The sequence below is a fragment of the Heterodontus francisci genome, chromosome 12 (assembly GCF_036365525.1).
Source record: "Heterodontus francisci isolate sHetFra1 chromosome 12, sHetFra1.hap1, whole genome shotgun sequence".
In the NCBI taxonomy this organism is placed as follows: Eukaryota; Metazoa; Chordata; class Chondrichthyes; order Heterodontiformes; family Heterodontidae; genus Heterodontus; species Heterodontus francisci.
In genome coordinates, this window is record NC_090382.1 from 86,886,017 (window position 1) to 86,903,750 (window position 17,734).

The 17,734-nt window shown below is 43.5% G+C and overlaps 1 protein-coding gene across 1 annotated transcript in view; it reads right to left on the reverse strand.

Annotated features, from left to right (window-relative positions):
• The window catches only part of atp10b (ATPase phospholipid transporting 10B), a 443,112-nt gene that overhangs the window by 19,838 nt on the left and 405,540 nt on the right, over positions 1-17,734 (reverse strand). Inside the window, 3 exon segments of the mRNA XM_068043811.1 lie at positions 11,394-11,578; positions 16,329-16,455; positions 17,495-17,589. Coding sequence (XP_067899912.1) covers positions 11,394-11,578; positions 16,329-16,455; positions 17,495-17,589 — 407 coding nt within the window.

Consider the following 17,734-nt stretch of genomic DNA (forward strand, 5'->3'; position numbering starts at 1 on the left):
ATGTCGCGGGTCGAGGCGGGTCTCTCCCCGTAGAATTTTACCAGCCCCTGTGCTGCAACCCATGGGGTCGAGGAGCCAGTAAAATTCAGCCCACATAATATACAGACTGGAGAAAAGTAGATTGGTTGAGTTAGAGTCCATAAAAGAAAAGGGGGTAAGAGTCTGTGGGGTTTGGTGATTCGGCTGGCTTCTAGCTGAATTTGGTGGTCCTGAGGTTTTTAGTTTCAAGAGATTCACTGAGTCTCTTAAAGATAGCAATGCAGATGATTTCCTCCAACTGGCTTTCTGATTGTAGCCGGAGTATGCAAAGGTGGTCAGTTAACAAGCAGGATTTATAAGCTTTCAAGCTGGAATGGAGAGAGCGAGAGAGTCAGAGCCAGAGAGAGAAAGCACGAGAGTGAGCACAAGAGAGACCCCTCATAAGAGAGTCTGCTCGTGTCAGAGTCCAGTTACTTCTCCTCTCTCCACTGCAGAAAGACACAAGCTTAAAACCACAGATGGGGAGGGGATTGTCACGTGACAGTCAGTCAGTCATTCAAACATAGCAGTTAGCTGTATTTCTCTCTTGCTAAAAAGAACAGCTCATTCCTTTAAACTACCTGGGTTTTAGTTCTTGCTGCAATATGAGCAGACATTTTGTCTCCCTCCTCACAAGCATTGGATACAGTGATGCAAATTAGATAGCTATCTTAAACTGCCAGCAAAGCCATCCTGTTAGCTGGTCTTTTAAAAGTGTCTTTCAAAAAAAATTTAAATTCAGATCTCTGGTCAGTGGATTAAAGAAAATTATCATTCAACAAAACACATTGGTGTTACAGTCTACATTTAATTTAATAAAAAAGAAACCTAACCATGTGAAAGTCTAGATTCTAAAAATCACAACACAAGGCATTGAAGTAAAAACACAAAATGCTGTTCTATCAACAGGTGGGATGCAGGACATGATCAGAGCCTAGCACTGAGGAAAGGTCCTTCCCTGGTGTCCTGCTCAATATTTATCCCTCAGCAACCAACTGGATCTAACTTGAAACTATTCTGTACATGTGCATAGCAGCTCTTGGTCTGTACTGAATTTTTCTAGCTTGGATTAATTGAAAAAAAATTCCTGCATTTCCATGTGTAATGCTTCGAGCCAGGTTGTTGAGATGCCTTCCATGCTTCACACAATTCATCATTTTTAAAGTGCGCAATTATTATGGATTTGCACCACTTCCTATGGAGTTACTTATTGGCAGCTGTGAGACTGATATCAGCACAGTGGTTCCCTGCTGAATGTGCAAAGACCTCAAATTATATCTTTCAATAAGGTGAGAGTTATTTTTAAAGTTATTCACATTGGTGGGAGCAGGGGCGGTGGAGGGAAAAGGGGAAGAAAAAGTATTTTACATTGTAATTGCTCTCTCTTTCCTGTCCAAGTACACATCTAACCATCAAGGAATACAAGCGCAATAACATTGCTATAGAGTGTAACAATGCATGATATATTTTTTCTAAGAATTACACAATGTAATTTTATTTTGTTCTTTATCTTACTCAGTTTTTGAACAAAATTAGAATTTTACGAAGAATAATTTTCCTAGATATTACCTAAAGGAACAGGTTATGAGCTTTGAATGCTGACTAGGTCCAAGTGCTAGATTTTGTAGTCGTGGAACATGGCGGCCGTCCCCCACAGGGCCTGCGCCGTCGAACCATTTTATATATTGACGGCAGCCGCCCCTTCCAATCATGTGGAGGGGGCAGCATCGGCGACGCAATTCACAGCGTCACCTGAAGGAGCAGGTGCTGGCACCATTTTTAAATGGCTGCCAGCCCTGCAAAAAGCACATCTTAATGCAGAGTTCACCCCTTCCCCCCCCGTACCCAACAGAGTGCAGAGTTCATCCCATCCACCCACCCACCCCCACACCCAACAGAGTTCAGTGTTCACCCTTCCCCTCCCCATACCCAACAGAGTGCAGAGTTCACCCTTCCCCTCCCCATACCCAACAGAGTTCAGTGTTCACCCTTCCCCTCCTCATACCCAACAGAGTGCAGAGTTCGCCCATCCACCGTCCCCCATACCCAACAGAGTTCAGTGTTTACCCTTCCCCTCCCCATACCCAACAGAGTGCAGAGTTCGCCCTTCCCCTCCCCATACCCAACAGAGTTCAGTGTTCACCCTTCCCCTCCCCATACCCAACAGAGTGCAGAGTTCGCCCATCCACCGTCCCCCATACCCAACAGAGTTCAGTGTTTACCCTTCCCCTCCCCATACCCAACAGAGTGCAGAGTTCGCCCATCCACCGTCCCCCATACCCAACAGAGTTCAGTGTTTACCCTTCCCCTCCCCATACCCAACAGAGTTCAGTGTTCACCCTTCCCCTCCCCATACCCAACAGAGTGCAGAGTTCGCCCATCCACCGTCCCCCATACCCAACAGAGTTCAGTGTTTACCCTTCCCCTCCCCATACCCAACAGAGTGCAGAGTTCGCCCCTTCCCCACCTCAGTGGCACCAGCTTTCCCTGGAGGGGAAAGTGAAGGCACGTGAGTGCCGCACATCATGCTAAAGAACGGGAACTGAAGGGAAGATCATGATGGTTTACATTTTAATTCATGCAAAGATCTAATTTAAATATGCTAATTCAGATCCGGTCACGGAGCGGCGGAGGGGCTGCCATGGAACGTCCCTGTCACCGGGAAGATCGGGCCTGACAATCCCGGCATTGGCTTCCATGGCAGCTGCTGCCGCTCTGATTATCCAGCCCCCCTCACCACAGAACCTGACATCAAGCTGGGAACAAAATCCACCCCAAAGAGTTAAATATCTAAAAATTGAAAATAACAGCATTGCCCAACAATTGCCGATTAGTGCTCAGAAAAATAACAATTTCTATCTGATATTAATGAAATTAAGAACTTGCATTTATATAACGTTCATGACCTCAGGACATCTCAAGGTGCTTTACAGGTAACAAAGTACTTTTTGAAGTGTTGTAATGTAGTGAAGCATGACAGCCAAATTTAAACACAGCAAGCTCCCACAAACAGCAATGAGATAATTTGTTTTTAGTGATGTTTGTTGAGGGATAAATATTGGCAAGGACGCCAGGGCTCCTCTGCTTTACGACCAACCAGATGGCAGATGTTGCCTCAGTTTAACGTCTCATCCTAATGATGGCACCTCTGACAGTGCAGTCATCTCTCACTACTGCATGGTAATCAGCTGAGATATTTATGTTCAAGTCTCTCGAGTGGGACTTGAATCCACAATCAAAGGAGAGTGTGCTACCAGTTGAGCCACAGCTGACACTAAAATTCATTTCATATCACCATACTAATTGGGTGTGTAATCTAAAGCATTGTGAAGGTAAAATACTTGTGCTCAAAGCTCCAATCTATAAATATTTTGTTTTGCAAAATTATTATTGATCAAGGAACAGATAAATCTGCAAAGCTGGCTGTTGCTTTGAAGGTCCAAAACTGAATGCTGGTCAGGTTGGCAGTCTCCTGATCTGATTAAAGGATGCAAGGGGCCATGATTCAGCTCTTCATTCAGCATATTCACTGAAACTCTTTTGATGTAGGGCAAAACATCAAAGATTGTACAGTATAAAACATCAAAGGTGCGCTTCAATTAAAAGGAGCTTACAAAGCTTCTCTGGCCCTTTGAAAGCTATCTACAAGTTGGCATACATTATAACCAGAATGTTAGTGCTGGCAGTTTTAGACTAGTTTAATTTGCAGCATTGCTGGTGATGACAGCCATAAGTTCAGCTGCAGAGCTACAAAAAAAAATTATTTGCATCTATATAGCACCTTTCCGTGCCTTACCACCTATCCTTCGTGGAAATGTTTGTGCGGATAAACATCTTTGACCACAAATCCATCAGGCAGTGGTCCGCACGGAATATCCTCAAGGCCCTACGGAAAAAGGAGATGGTGGATCCTGTTGGATGGTTCCCTGAGCAGACTGCCAAAGTCATTTGGCAGAATGTTTCATTGCCAGAACTTTCAAGCACGTACCAAGACATAGCTTGGCTGGTGGTGAGAAGGGCACTCCCCATCAGATCCTTCCTGCATGCCCAGAGTCTCACCGCCTCCGCACGCTGCCCTTGAGGTAGCTGTTGTGGGGAAGAGACCATCATCCACCTCCATCTAGAATGTGCCTTTGCAAAGCAGGTGTGGAAAGAGATGCAATGGTTTTTGTCAAGGTTCATCCCAAGCAGCTCTGGAACACAGGACACTGTGTTCTATGGGCTGTTCCCAGGGATTCACGCCGAGATAAATATCAGCTGCTGCTGGAGGACCATCAACTCGGTGCAAGATGCTCTTTGGTCTGCCCAAAACTTGCCGGTCTTCCAGTGCAAAGAGTTGTCCATGACAGAGTGTTGTAGACTGGCACATTCCAAGGTCCAGGACTACATGCTGAGGGACGCACTAAAGCTTGGGGCAGCCGCCACAAAGGGTCTATGGGGAAAGGCCATGGTGGAAGGTCCTCCTGCCATTGTATACAGAGGGGCTGGAACCCGTGTAAAACTCCTCGGGCTGTATGCACCAAATATGTTTTTGCTGTGTAATGCAAATGTACATTGCATATAAAATGGAATGGAAAGAGTTGTGAGGCAACTCATGTTCTGTATCGAAGGAATCTGATCGCTATTGTACTTTCCGAAATGTCAAATTTGAACTGTTTTGTAATGTATTTTTTGTAAATTTTTATGAATAAAGTATATTTTTGGAAAAAAAAAATTGCATCTATATAGCACCTTTCACAAGCTCAGAACATTCCAAAGTGCTTTACAGCCAACAAAGTACTTTTGCACAAGGCAAATGAGATAGAACCAGTCCAAGAACCATCTGAGGAGGGTTTTTTTCTTGGTACCTCGAACCTCAGCATAAATAGAAAAGGTAGTTATTAAGCTGCAGACTGCTATCTTTCCTAGCTGTCAGCAGGCTGAGTGTTCAATTGTTACAATTTCAACATCAAAAAATAAAGCTGTGAATAACAACTAAGCTGTGTATGTGCAATCATTTACAAATGTAAAAACATAGAAAAGTGCAGCACAGAAGGCGGCCATTTGGCCCATCGTATCTGTGCCAGCCAAAAAGGAGCGATCTAGCCGAATCCTAATTTCCAGCTCTTGGTCTGTGCCCCTGTAGGTTACGGCACTTCAAGTGCATATCCAAATATTTTTAAAATGCGATGAGGGTTTCTGTCTCTACCACCCTTTCAGACAGAGTTCCAAGCCCCCACCATCCTCTAGGTGAAGCAAATTTCTCAACCCCCCGCTAATCCTTCTGCCAATTATTTTAAATCTATGCCCCTTGGTTATTGACCTCTCTGCTAAGGAAAATAGGTCCTTAACTATTCACTCTATCTAGACCCCTTTGTTGTTCCAGTATCCTGACTTTCACCCCACAATATATTTGGAATGCATTCCACAGTATTGGCAACTTCAGGCATTTGTGATATAAAACTACTTCTGATTGATCCCCAATATCACAGGACAGATGCTTTGTAATCAAGATTTCATTCAGATCCACACAGAACTACCTACAGAACCCAGAAAAGTTGGAAAATTGTAGATCACAAAAAAGCTGAGCCTCAAAAGGCTGACAACACAAAAGTCATTGTGCACAGCTTTAATTTAAAGTTTATGATCAAGTAAAATCTGGCTGGCTGAATATACTTGCTGTTACTCTGAATTTCAAAACTTGAAGAACTGCGAGAAAATTTGTGTGGATAGATTTTACTGGGACTCTTAAGTGCAGCCAGTTAATATCTTTGCCAATGACGTTTGGAGAAGGGGAGAACAAATCATCTTGTTGGTTAACATTGAGCCAAGATTCCATTATACTGGATATTTTAAGCAATTTGAACTTGTAAATATTGTGCAGTGATAGATTGAAACAGCTGTGGTGTAAATAAAGGGGCACAGATGGTTGGGATAATGAAGTTAACTGAAAAAAAAAAACAGGACGTTAGAAAAGAGCAAAAATAGAGACCGAAATGAAACTAAATTAAGTGTGGATGAAAACAATTTCGTTTAATATTGTGTGGGAAATGACAATTATATTTAATAACATTCAGAAATAATTTTGATCCTGTCCATCTGAGACACATTGGGCTGAATTTTACCAGCAGCTCAACGTCGGGGGTTTTGTCGGGGGGGGCCGTAAAATACTTGCGGGAATGGCCCGCCATGACTCCCGACGCCGAGAAGGCTCTGCCACATTTTACTGGCAGCGGTGCCTTAATTTACATATTAAAATGAATTTTAAAAACTGCAAATAAACTTAACTGGTCCCGGCGGCTGTGCCATTCTAATTTTACGGTCACCAGCCACACCTCGCAAGCTTTCGTAACTCTGCTCGGAGTTACGAGGCGAGACACTAATATGGAGGAGTAAGGACTAAAATTATCAGAGCGGGGGGGGGGGGGGGGCGGGGGGGAACACTTGTTTTTGGCTGTGGGGATGGTGGAAAGGGGGATTAAAGGTCATGGATAATGAAGTTCAGGGGGGAAAGTTCACGACCTCAAAAAAGTTTTTTCTGGAGGGAGAGGGCAATTTATATATGTGTTACTCATTGGAGGTGTGGGAGAGAGAATTGAAAATGTGAGCAAATGTAGATCTTTATGTTTCAACATTCTTTCCCTTTAAAAATTTTAAAGAGCCCGAACGGCCTGAATCCCTTTAAAAATGGTGCCGGCACAAGCGCGGTGACGCTGGACGCCATTGCCGGGGATGGAGCGGCAGCCCCCTCTATGTCATTGGGGTGGCTGCTCCGCCCCCTCCATTTAAATGAGCCCCCGTGAGAAATATCATGAAGACTCAGCGGCAGCGCTTCTGTGTCGGAAGGCTATCGAGTTCAAAGCACACCGCCGCAATATGCAGTGCGTAAATACAGCCCATTGAGTCATATCTCAGCAATGGGCCCACGTTACTCCAGTTTGGTCTCATTTTTACTGGTAAGGTGTGTCTTGCCTCATAGACAACATAAAATTGCAAAAGCAATATGCAGGATTTTCTGGGACTTTGGCTAGACCTATGCCTTTCACTTGCATCACATCACCCCCCTCCCCCATACCCTCCACCATTACCCAAGCATAAGGGATGTTCCTAGCCATAGAATCATAAAACGATACAACACAGAAGGAGGTCATTTGGATCATTATGCTAATGCAAGCTCTTTAAAAGTGCTAACAATTTCTCCTATTCCCCTGCTCTTTCCCCATAGCCCTGCAAATATTTCTTGTTCGAGTATTTATCCAGTTAACCTATGGAAAGTTATTATTGAATCTACTTCAACCATCCTTTCTGGCAGTGCATAACTACTATATATATATATATATATATATATATTGGGCTGGATTTTGATCCCAGCCGGATGTTGGGTTTCGTGGCAAGGTGACGGGGGGCGGTGGCTGGGGGCCGGAAAATCAGAGCAGTAGCAGCCGCCATAGAACCTGATGCCAGGATTGCCAGGCCTGATCTTCCTGGCAGTGGGGAAGTTCTGTGGCGGCCGCTCTGCGACAGGACCCAAGTTAGCATATTTAAAATTACATCTTTGCATGAATTAAAATGTAATCTGCAGTGACCTTACCTTCAGTTCCCAATCTTCAGCATGATGTGTGGCACTCACGGGCCTTTATTTTCCTGTCCAGAGAAAGCTGGCGCTGCCGAGTTGGGGAAGGGGTGAACTCTACACTCTGATGGGTATGACGGGGGGTGGGGGGGGGGGGGGGGCGGGGGTGGGAAGGGGTGAACTCTGCACTCTGATGGGTATAGGGGGTGGGGAAGGGGTGAACTCTGTGTTATTTTGTGCTGTCTGCAGGGCTGGCAGCCTTTAAAAAATGGTGCCAGCACCTGCTCCTTCAACAGTTGACGTCATGAACAGCATTGCTGGGGTCACACACGCCACCATGCATATGTAAAATGGCCACGGGACACAAGATGGCGGTGCGGGACTTGCATGTCAGCCACCATTTTCTGCACCTGCCACCGCTCCCAGCGGCAGCATAACAAAATCCAGCCCATTGCTTCCTTATGTTGTCTCTGGTTCTTTTGTTAATTGCCTTAAATCTGTGTCCTCTGGTTACCAACTCTTCAGCCACTGGAAACGATCTTTCCTTATTTACTCGATCAAAACCCTTCAAGATTTTCAACACCTCAAACAAGTCTCCCCTAACAGTCTCTGCTCTAAGGAGAACAACCCAAGTTTCTCTAGTACTTCGTAAGGCATTTGGGATCTTTGGTTTCATAAATAGAGGCATTGAGTACAAAAGCAGGGAAGTTATGCTGAACTTTTATAAAGCTCTGGTTAGGCTCCAACTGGAGTATTGCATCCAGTTCTGGTCACCACTTTGGGAAGGATGTGAGGGTCCTTAAGAGGTTGCAGAGGAGATTTACCAGAATGGTTCCTGGGATGGAGGACTTTAATTACAAGGTTAGGTTGGAAAGTTGGAGTTGTTCTCCTTAGAGTAAAGGAGATTGAGAAGAGATTTAATAGAGGTGTACAAGATTATGACAGGCTTAGATAAGTTAGACAAGGAAAAACTGTTCCCATTAACTAATGGCACAAGGACTAGGGACACATATTGAAGATTTGGGGTGAGAGATGCAGGGGGAATATGAGGAAGAACTTTTTTATGCAGCGGGTGGTAATGACCTAGAACTCGCTGCCCACAAGGGTGGTGGAAGCGGAGACAATCAATGACTTCAAAAGAAAATTGGATGGCCACTTGAAAAAAATAAATTTGCAGGGTTACGAGGATCGAGCGGGAAATGGGACTGACTGGATAGCTGCATGGAGAGCCGGCATGGACTTGATGGGCCGAATAGCCTCCTTCTGCGCTGTAGATGAGTCTATGACTCTTCATGTAACTGAAGTCTTTCATCCCTGATACCATTGTAGTAATTCTCCTCTGTTCCCACTCTAAGGCCTTGACATCCTTCCTAAAGTCTGGTCTCCAGAACTAAACACAGCACTCCAGCTGCAGCTTAACCAGTGTTTTATAAAGGTTTAGCATAACTGCCTTATTTTTGTACTCAACATCTATATGAAGCCAAGGATCCCACATGCTTGTTTAGCAGCCTTCTCAACTCACTTCAAAGATTTGTATACATATACCCCAGGTCTCTCTGCTTCTGCACCCCCATTAAAATTATACCATTTATTTCATAATGCCTCTGCCCATTCTTCCTTCCAAAATGAATTACTTCACACTTCCCTGCTTTAAATTTTACCTGTCATTTGTCTGCCCTTTCCATCAGTTTGTCTATGTCTTCTTGAAGTCAGTTGCTGGCCTCCTCATAGTTTACTACATTTCCAAAAGTCATCTGCAAACTTTGAAATGATGCTCTATATACCCAAGTTCAGTCATTAATATTTATCAAAAACAACAGTGGTCCTAATACCGAACTCTGGGGGCACCACAGTCTACCTCCCTCCAGTCTGAAAAGTAATGGTTCACTACTACTCTCTGCCTTCTGATCCTTGATTTATTTTGTACCCATGCAGCCACTGTCCTTTTAATTCCATTAGCTTCAATTTTGCTACCAACTTTATTATATGGTACTTAATGAAATATCTTTTGAAAGTCCATATACATGCAACATCAACCCTTTCTGTTACTTCACGAATTAGTACATTGCAACATTCTGCACCAATGCAAAAAATGTACACACAAAACCAGCAAACACCATTTTGCTTTTACTGTCCATGGAATATTCTCTCAGGCTACTTCATTGCCTGGAACTTTGTCCTTCTATACAGAAATGCAAATGAAAGTTAGGCTCCACTGATGTTCAGGCCAGTGAATACCTGAGCCATAAAGCCAAGATATTTCGTTCAGGCCAATTTAGCTGATGACAAGTGGGCAGGAATACAGGGTGCTATCATTGGCATCAGTGCCCAAATTAAGATTTGGAAAAATTAGCAAAGGTTCATGTTCCTGATAGTGTAGCACGTATCTATAGCTGTCAAGGGAGGCGGTGGCATACTGGACCAGTAACCCAGACACCCAGGTATTGCTCTGGGGATATGAGTTCGAATCCCACCTCAGCAGAAGGTGGAATTTGAATTCAATTAATAAATCTGGAATGTAAAGCTAGTCTAATGATGGCCATGAAACCATTGTCGATTGTTGTAAACCCATCTGGTTCACTAATGTCCTTTAGGGAAGGAAATCTGCGTCCTTACCTGGTCTGGCCTACATGTGACTCCAGATCAACAGCAATGTGGTTGACTCTTACATGCCCTTGAAATGGCCTAGCAAGCCACTCAGTTCAAGCCACTCAGTTCAAGCACAATTAGGGATGGGCAATAAATGCTGGCCTGGCCTGCGATGCCCACATCCCATAATAGAATTTTAAAAAAAGTGAATACAGCATCAGGCTCGACTGTAATACTTTTCATAATTGATAAACTTGCTGAAATTAATTATCCAGGATCTAGTGCGCAGAATCCCAATCAGGTGAGTTATCCGACGGTATTTAGCGTCCATGGAACAATATCCCAGCAAGCAGTGGGATATGGAGTGATATAAAGAGAATTGGTGGAAAAAGGAACAGTTTTAAAAATGGAGTTATTCTCTGTGACTCTGTCCTATCAACACCTTCCCTTTTATTATCTCTTGCCCCACCCCTGCTTTATTTGCTTAAAACCTATTACATCTATAATACATCTATAAAAGCTATTAAACCGTTGCCAATTCTGATGAAAGGTCACTGACCTGAAACATTAACTCTGCTTCTCTCCACAGATGCTGCCAGACCTACTAAGTATTTCCAGCATTTCTTGTTTTTATTTCAGATTTCCAGCATCTGCAGTATTTTGCTTTTATTAAACATAGAGTTAACTGTTGATTACTCCAGTATGATGTGACTTGCCCAGTGTCCCAGCATAATTTTCTTTGAATCTCTGTGCTTACAGGTACTATCAGATTTAAGTTCGTGAAACATATGTCCTTGCTGTTGTTCTTTCTAACTACATCCTGCTTTACCATCAAATATCCCCTCCATATAATGACAAGTGCCAGATTAAACTATGAACATGAAGTGTTTGTAAATATGGTTCACTTCAGATACTTCAGCTTTGGAGGGTGATTACTATTTTGAAAGTATGCCTTTCTAATTGCATACGAGGTCCTCCGTTTTCAGCCTTCCATCAAGCTTCTTTCTTGTGCTTATGAGATCACTTGGATGCCCATGTTTTTTGCCTTTTTACATATTGCTTATTAACTTTTTACATTTGTTCTGTACATCTATTTACAAAAAAGCCCAAAGGACTAAGGAAGCAAGTCTAAAAGAGAACCATATTTGAATAAAACTCTCCATATCATTTTGATCCATGAGGAATTTTAATAATTCCATTTCGTGGCAAGATTGTAATTATTCCCTGCACTCACCTGATTTTCACTATTTAGAGTGAAGATAAAGTCCTTTGAATTCAGAAGCTTACACGCATAGGCAATATTAACAGCAGTTTCCTGTTTATCTCCTGTTAGAACCCAGGTCAATATGCCAGCTTCACGAAGGGCTTCAATGGTGTCTGGCACACCATCCTGCAGACGATCCTCAATACCTGTTGCGCCTTTGACAAAAGTAAATAAACAAAATATTACAAAAGTTTTCTGTTTACCCAGGACTGGCAAGTAAAACACAATGCAGGATTTTTAGTATTATCATTTCCGTTCCCATCTTGTAATCAGAATGTCACTGTAATTTGCATACTAAAGGAAAAAAAAGACTTGCATTTATATAGTACATTTTACGACCTCATGATGCCACATAGTGCTTTACAACCAATAAAGTACTTCTTTGAACATGTAGTCACTGTTGCATAATAATACTACAGGATGTAATGTGCACTCTAATTTGAATTGATCACAAGCTTTCACTTTGAACTGGGCACAGGGGATAAGAAGAAATTGGTTGTGCCATCATGGACACTGAAAGCTTTAAAGGCTGGAATTTTATGCTTCCTCCAACCCCGCCCCCCCCCCACCCCACAACCCCCAGGAGCAGACTGGAGGCAAGGGGGGATTGGGGGGAGGGGGTGCATAAAATTGAGTGGGATGCAGGGAGTGCCATTCCCATAACCTACCCGCCCCCGCTGCCATTTTACCAGCAGTAGGAAGATGACAAATGGCCCACCTGCCCCAGGCCAATTGAGGCCCTTATGTGGCCAATTATTTGCCACTTAAGAGCTTCCTCCCACAGCCACAGGTATCTTACCAGCAGTGGCCAGGCACTTGACCACCTGGGGAGGCTGCCTGGTAAAAACTGGTGACCTCCTTGCAGGCTGCAAGGAGGTGGGGGGAATGGGCCCTCCTGATCAGGCACCTTGTGCCCCATGATGGCCCCCCTCCCCCACGGCACAAGCTACCTCCACAGAAGCACCTTGTGCCCCATGATGGCTCCCCCCCCGCACGGCACAAGCTACCTCCACAGAAGCACCTCCACACGCCCTCCTAATCAACACCTACCCACCTCTCTGGGGCCCAGTTGATTTTCCTTGGCCAGGCTCGAAACACCACTCACCTTTTGGTGCCGGTGTCCATGGTCCTCTTCTAGCTGGGTGCAGTCCTAGCAGTGGCCATCACTCCCGGTTATGCATCTGGGACTGAAGTGATGTCAGCCCTCTGATTGGCCAGCAGCTCTTGGAGGCAGGACTGCCTGCCTCAGAGGGGTGTAAGTCCCGCCCGGGGCCAATTAAAGGTCTGGACCATGCAAAATCGCAGCGTGGCTTGCAGGCCCAGAGGAGGCAGGCTTGCCCCGACTTTTCAGCCAGTGGGCGGGACCTCGCAGCAACGTAAAATTCTGGCCAAACCCTCACTTTTAAAGGTTGAATTTATTGAAATCTGTTGATGACAGTTCAGATTTTCAGTATGTCATTCAAAACAAACCAGGTGGATTACAGTAACCGGCAGCAGTGTACCACTGTTTTCAAATATCAGTGAGACTGATAAAAAAATACCTGCATTTACATAGCAACTTTCATGACCTCAAGTTATCCCAAAGCACTTTACAAATGAATGCTTTTGAAATGTAGTTGCTGTTGTAATGTAAAAAATGCAGCAGTCAATCTAAGCACAGCAAGGCCACACAAACAGCAATAAAATAATTAAATCATTTACATATTTAGATTTGGAAGATATTGCTGTTAATTTGTCAAGAGCACAGTTATCTGTCACCACCTTGCTGTTTGAAAACCATCTCATTATCTCTCCAAAGGTTCAACACATTTCTGAGTTGATAAGGCCACAATCCAGCTGTGTCTAACTATATACATTTAACTTAGAAATGCCCTAATACTCATATATTCATGCAAAATAAATCAGAATGGGGACTGCTGGCAGCTAAGTCTGCATACTAAATGTCACATTCCAGGACTCAATCTTGGGAACCGCGTAAAGATGACTTCAATCAATCAGAAACATGACTACAAAAGACAATCATAGAAATCATAGAAAATTTACGGCCACTTGGCCCATCGTGTCTGCGCCGGCTGAAAAACCAGCCACCCAGCCTAATCCCACTTTCCAGCAATTGGTCCATAGCCCTGCAGGTTACAGCACTTGAGGCGCATATCCAGACACCTTTTGAACGAGCTGAGGGTTTCTGCCTCTACTACCCTTGCAGGCAGTGAGTTCCAGACCCCGACAACCCTCTGGGAAAAAAACTTTTCCTCATCTCCCCTCTAATCTTTCTATTAATCAATTTAAATCTATGCACTTTAATCACTGACCTCTCTGCTAAGGTAAAGAGACCTTTCACATCCACTCTATCCAGGTCCCTCACAATTTTGTACATTTAAGAGCCAATCCTGTTTAAATTGAATGTGGCACCATTTTTTGAATGAATATTGTCATGCCATTTCATTATTTGAACTAGATTATCTAAGATTCAGTATCTGGCTTAAAATGGTCAGATGATATTACAAGATAAAGTGCTTTTCTTAGGGGATAAAGGGGATACAGAATGGAGCCTAATCTCATTGAGAAGGATATCAATTAAATCTATCAACCAATGATGACTATTATTGGGATTGAAGGTGGCATACTGGTACAAGTTCATCTGAGATTGGATTAAGCCATCTTGGCTGTACAACAAAGAAGGAATTTTATTGAATTGGGAGTCATTGATGCTGACACCGTATTTCACAAGTAAAATAAGTTCCCATTTCTCAGCACGGATCCCTCACCTCAAACATCACAGTTCACCCAATTTTTCTTAAGGCATGAAATTCAAAAACACATGTGAATAGTATTTCAGCACTGATTAATTAGGATTGCAGATGATGGCTCTACAAGTTACGACTGTTGAGTGAAACTGAGGAACAACTGGCTTCATAATGTCTGATAAAGTGATGAGAAAAATGTCTGCCACAGCCACTCCCATTAGAACACATTAGGGAAAAATGCAAAAGCAAAATACTGCAGACACTGGAAATCAGAACTAAAAACAGAAAATGCTGGAAATATTCTGCAGGTATGGCAGCATCTGCAGAGTGAGAAACAGAGTTAATGGGGGGAACTTTATCCTGGCGGTGGGGGTCTTGATGTCGGGAGAATGCAACGCTGAGGTCCCTCTTTTCCGGAAGGCCTGCCGAATTTAGTGCCAATCAGGAACTTAAATGGATAGCGGTGGGCCTTCCATAGGATCCAGGACCCGTCGCCGCAAGTCCTGCCCTTGGAGTGCTGCCAGTCAATCAGAGGCCGGCAGCTGCAGCGCCACCGCAGAGGTGGTGGCTGCTGCTGGAGGTGACTGCCCTGGAGACGAGGAACATCGCTGGAGCCAGGCCTCATGTAGGTCAGGGTGGGAAGGATCTCGCGGGTGGGGCAGGGGGGGGTGGCCCTTAGCAGGCTCCCCCTTTCCTGATGCTGGGTTCCTTGTTCAGGCCAGGAAGTAGCCCGCACAGTTGTTCCTACCGTATTTCCCATGCAGTGACAGGGCCATCTGCCACACGGCTAATTGTGGCTGTGTCGGGAAGAGGTCCTTACTTGCCCAGTTAAGGGCCTCAATTGGTGGCGGGGCGGGAAGGCCTTGATTAGACAAAATTTTGGCGGAGGCAAGGTGGTCGCGTTAATCACATCCCCACCCACTGCCACCATCCCACCTGATTTTATGCTATTTTATGCTCTCTCTGCCTCCAAACCTGCTGCGAAGGAGAACAGAAAATTCTACCCAATGTTTCAGATTAATAACCTTGCGTCAGAACTGGCAAAAGTTAAGAGATGTAGCAGGTTTTAAGCAAGTACAGAGGCAGAGAAGTGGGGAGGGGACGAAAGAAGAAAAGGGACTGTCTGTGCTAGAGTGGAGGCCAGCAGAGATTGAATGACAAATGGTTTCATGGTACAAGGCTAAAGGGAGTGTAATAGGACAAGTAAAGAAACAAAAGATGTGCCAAGAGGAGGTATGAATGGCAGAATCATGAACAGCTGCTGTCTGAAAGCAAAAGGGAAGATAAAGGAAAGAGAAACAAGAGAAAAAATCAAAACCAAAGTAAATTGAAAGAAAACGGGGGAAAGAGGTTACAATCTAAAATTGTAGAACTCAATGTTGAGTCCAGGAGGCTGTAAAGTGTCTAGTCAAAAGATGAGGTCCTGTTCCTCATGCTTGGATTGAGTTTTATTGGAACACTGCAGGAGGCCAAGGACAGAGAGGTCAGAATGAGAGCAAGGTGGAGAATTAAAATGATAGGCAACTGGAGGCTCGGGGTCATGTTTGCAGACTGAACGGAGGTGTCCTGCAATGGTCGCCCAAACTAAATTTGGTCTCTCCAGGGTAGAGGAGCGGCAGGATTGTGAGCAGCGAATACATTATTCTAACTTGAAAGGGAAGAATACATTATGTCTCAAGGACCATGGAAAATCTGCAGTTGAACTTAACAATTTCTGTGACACACTGCAATAAATCAAAACACTGCACAATGCACTCATGCAAAGTTTTGTTACATAAATGTATTTCTGTTTTCAGGAATGAGTTTATTCCACTGAAGTTTATTCATCTTTTCATTCATTTACAGTAGGAATTGTTCCTCATTCTGCCTGGCATTGGCAAAATTATTCTACAATGTGTAGGGAGTGGTTTATTCATGCTAGGTTACAAAAAGATTCCTCTTGAGGCACCCAAATTTACATTAGTGTCACAGTTCTACAGGGTTTTCTGTGACAGCTGAATTGGAATGTGCTTAGCTGCAGGTCAGTTATATAAGACAAAACACAGTGCTCCCCACTCAGTTTATCAGACATTGTGAGATTGACTAAAGCAAATATAACTGTTAAATCAAATCACTGGCAGTATAGATCCACACATTGAATGAAAATCAAAGAAATTACCCAACAACGTTAGATTTGTTTCCAGTTGTAGCGCTGTCTCTAGAATCAATTCTTCTCTGTGGTCAATACTGGTCTCTGCTTCATGCCTTAAACTAGCCCATTTTTTGTATTCACCATCACTCAAGACCTAAACAAAATTAAGAAAATAAATTTAGAATCAGAATATTGATAAAATATATACGAACACAACAGAGGATAAATATTAACTAGAACCTAAAGTCTCATGAATATTTTAAATAATTCTTGCTATTTGGAAGAGTTTCCTAAGAGTTAGTGGAGACTGCATGCTATAACTATACATGTCGTGACAGTGTTAGATTAGATATCACTATGCACCTTTCCCATTTTTGAATGACTTATGTACTCATTGCAAGGAAGCATCTGGAAATTCCAACTTATGGACTGCTCATCCAGAGCAAAGGGGTTCTAGTTGCGTCTTCTCTTCCCTCTTCCACCTCCCTCTGCATGTTGCTTCCCTCCTCTCTGCTGCCTGTGCTCCATTTCCAAATCATGCTGCAGCCCAAGAGGGACTGCAACTAAAGCCCCCATTACTGAAGCAGACTTCCTCCTGACAGGCCAACCAACTCCTCTGACCTCCTCGTCAAGGTCCAGCATCACTCCCTTGAAAATCCAAAATGTTTGCAATACTCCTCCAACAACAATTCCACCAACTCTGCAGCAGCAAAATAAGTTAAGAGCACCTCACCTGGAAGTTGGATAATTGGCCCTTTAAATAATGCTAGTAGGAAGTCCCTCATGTAGCTGAATGCATTTTCAGCTGGGAGTGTTTAAGAGAGGGTAGTAACTGGACTTGCATGGTTCACAATGGCAGATTGTGCATCAAATCAGTGTTAGAGGCTGTTTGACATCATGATCTGCCCACTCTGCATGCTTCTAGCACATGCATGTCTCGCCCGCTCTAGGGCTCTAAAGGCACAAGTAGCAATATAGAGTCCAATTTCACTCTGTGAAACACTTTGGGACTTTTTCTATGTTAAAGTACTATATAAATGCAAGTTATTGTTATAGTGATTGTGCCCGATAAGTTACAAAAAGACTCAACTGAACTAGGGAAGAGAGAACAAATAGACGTTGAAGTTAAAAACTTGTATTTTTAAAATGTGGCGCTGACAGTGAAATTTGATCTTTAAGAGTTCATATTTTACCTTCTTTGCCATGCATAGTGTTCGCAGACCATCACTTGCATACCAGTCCAGATACTTCTGTGTTTCCATAGTTAGTTTTCTTTGCTGCTTTTCATCTTCAAGGTTATCGAACAAATGAGAGGCAAAAAAAAAGAAAATCTGTCAGACAACTGTGTTCAGCATTGTCAAATGTCACAACAAAAAAAACATTTCTTTATAACTCAAAAACAAGCTATATTCATATAGCACTTATAACGGAAT